General features: G+C 42.2%; 1 protein-coding gene across 1 annotated transcript; it reads left to right on the top strand.

The window, feature by feature from the left end:
* Positions 1–4,118: 4,118 nt before the first annotated feature.
* On the top strand, positions 4,119–6,500 carry LOC119899409 (alpha-2A adrenergic receptor-like). Its single transcript, XM_038713954.1, has 2 exons — positions 4,119–4,378; positions 4,550–6,500. The coding sequence occupies exon 2, from the start codon at positions 4,754–4,756 to the stop codon at positions 6,011–6,013; it is 1,260 nt and encodes a 419-aa protein (XP_038569882.1). The 5' UTR covers positions 4,119–4,378; positions 4,550–4,753; the 3' UTR covers positions 6,014–6,500.
* Positions 6,501–7,560: the final 1,060 nt, after the last annotated feature.

Raw genomic sequence — 7,560 nt, 5'->3', positions numbered from 1 at the left:
CTCCTGTTTCTGCAGGAACAGGTGTGAGTGAGCCCAGTCATGGTGGTGTCCTGCTCACAGGACCACTGAAAAGCTACCTTTTCAAGACAAGCGTGTCCTCTTGTATTGTTTTCCCACAAATTTGAATCTTGAAAAAACTTTATTTCTGGGTATGTAATTTCCTAAAGATTTCTCAGGAAGCTTCCTGGAAAGACAAACTATAGGAAGAACATAAAATTTCTTTATCCTTATATTGAAATCATCATGGCTTGTAAACTTTTAAGAGGGTATTATTGACAATAAAGGTTCAGTGTGTAAGTTTTAGCAGCATCTAGTGGTGAGTGTTGCGAATTGCAACCAGCAGCTCACAGCGCATTCATGTGCTCCTCAGATGGTCCCATTTCCCGAGTTGTGAAGTTGTTCTTACGACTTCAGTGTGTATCTTCTTCTTCTTCTTCTTCTTCTTCTTCTTCGTACGTATTTAACATGGTGACAAAATGCACTCTGTAGAGCCATTTGTCCTTTCGATCTACTGCAGAAACATGGCGGCACAACATGTCGACATCCATGTAAGGGGACCCGCAGTGTATGTAGTGTAGTGTAATGTAGATAGAAATTCATCCTAAGGTAATAAAAATATAACAGTTATACCCCACTGAAAACATAGTTATGGATATTATATTACATTTCTGTCAATAGATCTTCCTAAATATTACACAGTGAACCTTTAACATACACACAAAAATATAATTTTGCCTTTTTTTTTTTTTCATTGTTTTATTTCGTGTACTGTACAGTAAAAACACATAGCCTACTCTAACTTGACTGGCACCTACCAAACCGTCAGCCTGGTATCACAAGGTGATAGGCTTGTGATCACTTCTCCTCTGATGTGGCAGACTTTCAGAGCTTTTGGAAGTCGTGGCACCTCTCTCTTTCTTTTCCTTCCGGCTACAAGAGCTGAAGGCTGAGGTTTTCCAGGAAAGTGCATCACCTGTGAGATCTTCTGGCTTCCCAATTTGGACATTTGGCCAGCAAAAATGACTTGTACGTTTGAAGCAGCAAGGTTCGAGATAGTTAAGAAACTTTCCCTCATCAGTCTTAACTTCTATCTAAGGTCTATCAAATCACAGGATTTAGATGGCACAAAATGGAGTTACATCTTTACAAAACTATAGGGCACTTTGATCCAGTGGACACAACATCACATAATTTATTGAATGCAAGCACGTCCAGCACATACTGATGACGTGGAGGGTACTCTACGTCCTCCCACAGTTCCTTGGAGATTTCTCTTCCTGGAGCGATCTACCAGAGAGGCGGAACACATTGAATGCATTGCATTGTGTGACTGAGAGTCAGAGCTTTTGTGGTGAGAAGGGGCTCCAGTTCCAGGAAGACTCTGGGAGGTTTAAAAAATAATCTGGTGGATGAAATCACAAGAAATGTATTTTTTTGTTGATTTGCTGAATGGATGCAAAATGACTATCAGTGTAGTCTGTCCATAAAAGAGAGGGGGGATTAGTGTTAATTTGAACATCATTATGTTCTGTACATTTTGCAAAGTGAGTTTTTTGGGATTGTAATTTCAAAGTGATGTTGGCTAAAGCAGTTAAAACATTGCTTTTTATCCTAACACAGATGTTAGTTGTAATGAAACAGAACCTGGTTGTGAGTTAAAACTGTAGTAGCCTTAATGTTCATCATTTCACATCATCTAAATAACACTTAAGAGTAAATATTAAGCTATTTTTTATATTTTTTGTTATACATTCTCTGTTTTATAATAACTATTAAAAATGAATGTAGTCAACCTCAATCCAGTTATCAACTTGTTAAAAAGACTGTGAATAAACTTGCTTTTAAGAGGTAACTTGTGGGTCCACCATCACCTTCCACACCTTATTTGTATGGAGAAAGTAAACAGGATGGAGCTGGTTTATCACGGACATGATGAGCATCTGAAAAATAAATATGATCTAGTTAAACAGCGCTGGGCAAACTAATGCGAGGATCAGGTAAGGTTAAATATTTGCCTTGCGACAATTGACTCCCATTGTCACTCTGAATTCACATCATGTTATGCTGTTTATACACAGAGAAGACACAAATTCCTTTATAAAGGGTATTTATAATTATCAAAATTATCACTTCTTAATGTTCATGACCCTCTGTACATTGAGGGGGAATAGCAGCCTGGACCTGCCTGTATCACTGCTCCCCTGCCATATCTGCCAATGCCAAAGTAGCTTGTTAGCCATCTCAGGTCTGATCCTGACAAAAATGTGGGGACTCCCTCATGTGTTGGACAGGAAGTGTAAAAGGTGGCTAAATAAATTAAGTTTGCACAAAGTAATAAAACTCTGTTGATATCCAGGTTGTGTGGCTCTGGCTGCTGCTGCTTAGCAACTGAGCCTAGCTGCTGCACTGCAAAAAATGTCTTTCCCAACTGGTCCTGTAGTTTACTCTTTATTGTATTGTCTCTTTTCTTAACTCTGCAAACAGGTGCTTCATAGTTTTAGTAGTGTCTAAAAAAAGAAAAGAAAAAGAAAACTTGTTCCAGCACATGTTGTTTTCAACAGCACATAACAATAAAATTGAAGATGAGAATAATTTAACCAAGTTTAAATCCTGTTAAGCCTAGCCTGATAAAACGAACAACAAAGGGAAGCACCTTACTATTGACTTCCAAGATACAGATGCACATCCAACCTTACACTCTTTCAATTCAATTTTATTTATATAGCGCCAAATCACAACAACCGTTATCTCTGAGCGCTTTTCATAAAAGAGCAGGTCTAGACCGTACTCTATGATGATATTTACAGAAACCCAACAGTTCCAACCAAGAGCAAGCACTCGGCGACAGAGACAAGGAAAAACTTCCTTTTAAGAGGCAGAAACCTCAAGCAGAACCATGGGCTCAGGGTGGGCGGCCATCTGCCTTGACCAGTTGCTCAGTGCATCATGGGAAATCCCCCGGCAGTCTAGGCCTATATCAGCATTACTAAGGGATGGTTCAGGACTCACCTGAGCCAGCCCTAACTATAAGCTTTATCAAAGAGGAAAGATTAAAGCCAACTCTTAAATGTGGAGATGGTGTCTGCCTCCTGAACCCAAACTGGAACCTGGTTCCACAGGTGAGGAGCTTGATAGCTGAACGCTCTGGCTCCCATTCTAATTTTGGAGACTCTAGGAACCACAAGTAACCCTGCATTCTGGGAGTGCAGTGCTCTGGTGGGGTAGTAAGGTACAATGAGCTCTTTAAGATATGGTACCTGACCATTAAGAGCTTTCAAATCTAAAATGAAAACTGTTTGGCTGTGCCTTGATTGATTCATTTCTTTACTGACCTTTTACTTCTCTCATTGAATTTGGATCAACTTCTGATCACACTGTGAATTTGTGTTTGTATTTAAGCTTTTTTAAATTTTATATTACTTAATTTTCCTTTTTTTAAATTATGTTTTCAAAGTGCATTTCTTCACCTCATGGAAAGCACTTTGAAAGGTGCTATACAAATAAACTTGCTTTGCCTTGCCTTGATAATATAATTAGCTCTCCTTTTATTATTTATTCACTGATAGGCTAAAGCTATTACTGCAGAAGTATGTACAGGTACAAAAGAAAAAAAAAAAACAAACACAGTGAAATAAAAATAACAACTATAAACTCAGATGTGACTACTCTAACAGTGTCAAAATAATTCTTATTGCAAGGCAATTTATTTTTTCATTCAACTATTTTTCTCATCATGATAATGTTGTGTGTCAATGTTAGGCCTATACATGTTAAACACTGAGACCAGTGGTCCTTCTTGACATGTAGGCCTAAATGTAATAGCCTACAACAAGTAGTTTAATTTAAACTGTTTTAGTCCACATTATATGCTGCTTGTGTACCCGTTATTATTGTCCTCTATGTAAATGTCCGTCCACATGGCCTTTGATAACTATTTTCTCCCCTTGTCCTGCTGTAATTCCTTCACTAGGGTACAAACTTCCAGATGTTTGTCTGCGGTGTCCCACATGTCTGTCGATGTTGACACTCCTGTGGATGCCCAGTGACCCGGTAAACGGGACATTTTTTGCAGCGTGCGTGCTATAAAGAGAGGGAGTGGCGCTGAGGAGAGGAGACTCCACACGCAGACAGCAGCACGGCAGCGCCCGGGATAACATGATTAGCGCTCTATTAGGTCCGCTACCGAGCACAACTAGATGCAGCGCGGGGATCATTGTGTGGGGAGAGAGGAGACACAGAGGGAAGACTTCGCGCTTCATCCGCCACATGGATCTTCTGTGCTTCCTATTGATCTGTTTAAAGAAGTTACCCACTGACAGTTTTTTAACGCCCGTGCGTCTCTGGAACAGAGAGGTTGTGTCACCGCTTTTTGCCTCAGGTAAGATTATTTCGCACTTTAAGGCTTTTTCTCTCTGTGTTGTTAAGGGGAAAGAGCTGACAATGATTGAACTATAATTATAACAGTAACAATATAAAATAGGTGTCATAATTGATTGAAAAGTGTAAAGAGCATTGAAGGTATCTGATTTTTCCTGCCTCATATTTTCAGATGAACTGACAGCCTTATGAATAAGAAGGGCTCATCCTTGAGGAGCCCTACATGATGAAAGAGAAAAATCTGGGAAAGCCTCAGAGGAGTGATTCAGCTGCTTCCTTTCTCAGCCCTTCTGTGAGCTACTAGCTCTGTCCTTTCTGGTGATGATATTTGTTAACCTCAGGTGAACTTGCGTAGGAAGTGGGCCAATCTGCTCCGATGGGGTTTGACAACGAGACCAACCAAACTCTTCCAGACGTGGCCCCATACAGCCTCCAGATCTCCCTGCCGCTCACTGTGCTGGTGGGGATCTTGATCCTGCTGACAGTGTTTGGCAATGTGCTGGTGGTCATAGCTGTGTTTACGAGCCGGGCCCTGAAGGCTCCGCAAAACTTATTCTTGGTGTCTCTGGCGTCAGCGGACATTTTGGTGGCTACCCTCGTGATGCCTTTCTCCTTGGCCAATGAGCTCATGGGATACTGGTACTTTGGCGAGGTGTGGTGTGAGATCTATCTGGCACTTGATGTTCTTTTCTGCACCGCCTCCATAGCCCACCTCTGCGCCATCAGCTTGGACCGCTACTGGTCCATCACGCAGGCCATCGAGTACAACCTGAAGAGGACACCACGACGCATCAAGTGCATCATCATCATTGTGTGGGTCATTGCGGCAGTGATCTCTTTCCCACCTCTAATCACCATGGAGAAAGAAAACAGTGAGAAGGACCCCGTCTGTAAGATCAATAACGATAAGTGGTACGTGATCTCCTCATGCATCGGCTCCTTCTTCCTCCCCTGCGTCATCATGGTCCTGGTCTACGTGCGGATCTACCAGATTGCCAAAAAGAGGACGCGGGCGCCACCAGGAAACAGGAAGCAGAAGGAGATGCCGAAGACAGCCACCATTGCTGCTGCCAACCAGAAGGAGAACGGTATGGGTGCAGGCGACGCTGAGGACCGCCTCTGCCACGAGAAGCTGAATGGAGAGCGGGATATCGAGCTGAAGGAGGGAGAAGGGGGGGCAGATGAGGAGAAGGAAGAGGCCAACGGGGTGGACCTTGAGGAGTCGTCCTCCTCTGACCACAAAGTGAACAATCCCTGCTCGATCAAAAAAAAAGCAGCCAAGAAGAAAACCAAACTGAGCCAAATCAAACCGGGGGACAATGACGTCCAAAAGCGGGCACCGAGCACAAAGGGCAGCCGCTGGAAGGGCCGACAGAACCGGGAGAAACGCTTCACCTTCGTCCTGGCCGTGGTCATCGGAGTGTTTGTCATCTGCTGGTTTCCCTTTTTCTTTACATACATGCTAATGACATTATGCGAGTCCTGCCCAGTGCCCGACACCTTGTTCAAGTTCTTCTTCTGGTTTGGCTATTGCAACAGCGCGCTGAACCCCATCATTTACACTATCTTCAACAATGACTTTAGGAGGTCATTCAAAAAGATACTGTGCAGGAGGGACACCAGAAGATATGTATGATGGACTCTTTACATGCATATCTCTTTTTTCTTACTTTATTGTACATAAATTGTTAAGTACATTTACCATTGTGCATGGGTCACTGGCTTGTGAACGCTCTAGGTGTAACTGCTTAAAAAGGCTTTCCCGGGATGAGCTTTATGTGCAGCGTCTTCTCAAATCATCCACCACCCACAGCTTCAACACCGACCACGATCACACAGAGACGTCTCAACACGACAGTGAAACCATGCCTTTATTGCAAAATGTTATTTTTATTTTTATAAAGGAAACCAACATTGTGAAGTCATGATGTGTGTTGTACTTTATGACAATATGTTATGTTATGTGTTAATATTTGTCTCTATTTTTATTGTTATAGATACAGTATATATGCTGTTTTGTATGATATGATGATGACAATGGTTTGAGTGACAATGATGATAACGGCGATGACAAATTGTGGGGAAAATCCTGGCCATTTAAAGAATAAAACACGTTTCCTGAACTGGTCTCAAGGCTCCACAGCAAGTTAAAGCACCAAGTTGGTGAAGTTATCTCATTTTGTATGTATCACTGTGTTGACACACACGTTCCCACACCCCTGCACACAATAGAGGCTAGAAAACAAAAGAAAAGGCAGAAAGACAGCAGAAGGGTCAGTTATAGAAAACATTTCTGTCTGAATTTGCTCTCAGAACGTATTGGTAAGAGAGAGTTGCCAAAATGGAAAGCTGTTTTACCTGTGATCCCTGTAAGGGTGTGAAAACAGGAGGACAAACATACAAGTCCTCTTGTGCAGTGAATTGGAGACCAGAGTCTCCCTTCAGCTGCACTACCAACAGAAAAGTGCAAATTCACTCTTCACTTCAATTCTGTTGAATCTGACCTTTGCAAGAGATTAACAAGGAGCTCAACTCTTAATGAGCCTGAATGGGATATGTGCAAATGTTCTTTGGTCCACGGATTAATCCTGTTTGTGATTAGACGGAGGTCTTACGCCTGAGATGTCAGAGTCCCAAAATTAAATTACATTTTTAAAATCTTTTTTTCTTCCAACTGTGTGTTTGCTTAGGCTTCATATTTGTCCATGTCAGTCTGTGAATCAGCTGTGGATGATGAATACAGTTGTAGGCACGGGAAGCAGAGACGTAACGGTTCATTTGCAGTTTTGTGTTACCACAGCGTCATTAAAGCATCATTAAGTAAAGACATGGAGCCTGTCAAACCACAACCTGATTGACTGGTCTCTCTCTCTTTACTCCAATCCCTCTATCAAGTCGAAGAGAATGAGTGAATAAAACAAAAGAGCGACTATCATGTGTGCAGTGAATACCGACAGTACAGCTTTTCCCAGCGGAGGGCGTGCAAGTAAATGCATTCCTTTTGACAGTCAGGAAGGCACTTGAGCGGCACTATCCTCAGAAAGCTAATGGTTCTTCTGGGAGTTTGTCTGACAGTATATCCAGCACCTCGTCTAGCAGAGCCTGGGGTGTGATCGCTATTCAGCTGGTGGAGTGTTTCCCGGCATGTTTACAAAATGACGTTTGTGAGAATGTGCATGCGCA

This window comes from Micropterus salmoides, unplaced genomic scaffold, assembly GCF_014851395.1.
Source record: "Micropterus salmoides isolate LMB-PRFRI ecotype aquatic unplaced genomic scaffold, ASM1485139v1 Ms_hic_scaffold_12, whole genome shotgun sequence".
Classification (NCBI taxonomy): Eukaryota; Metazoa; Chordata; class Actinopteri; order Centrarchiformes; family Centrarchidae; genus Micropterus; species Micropterus salmoides.
Note: the sequence above shows the minus strand (reverse complement) of the source record. Positions and strands in the feature narration are given on the sequence as shown.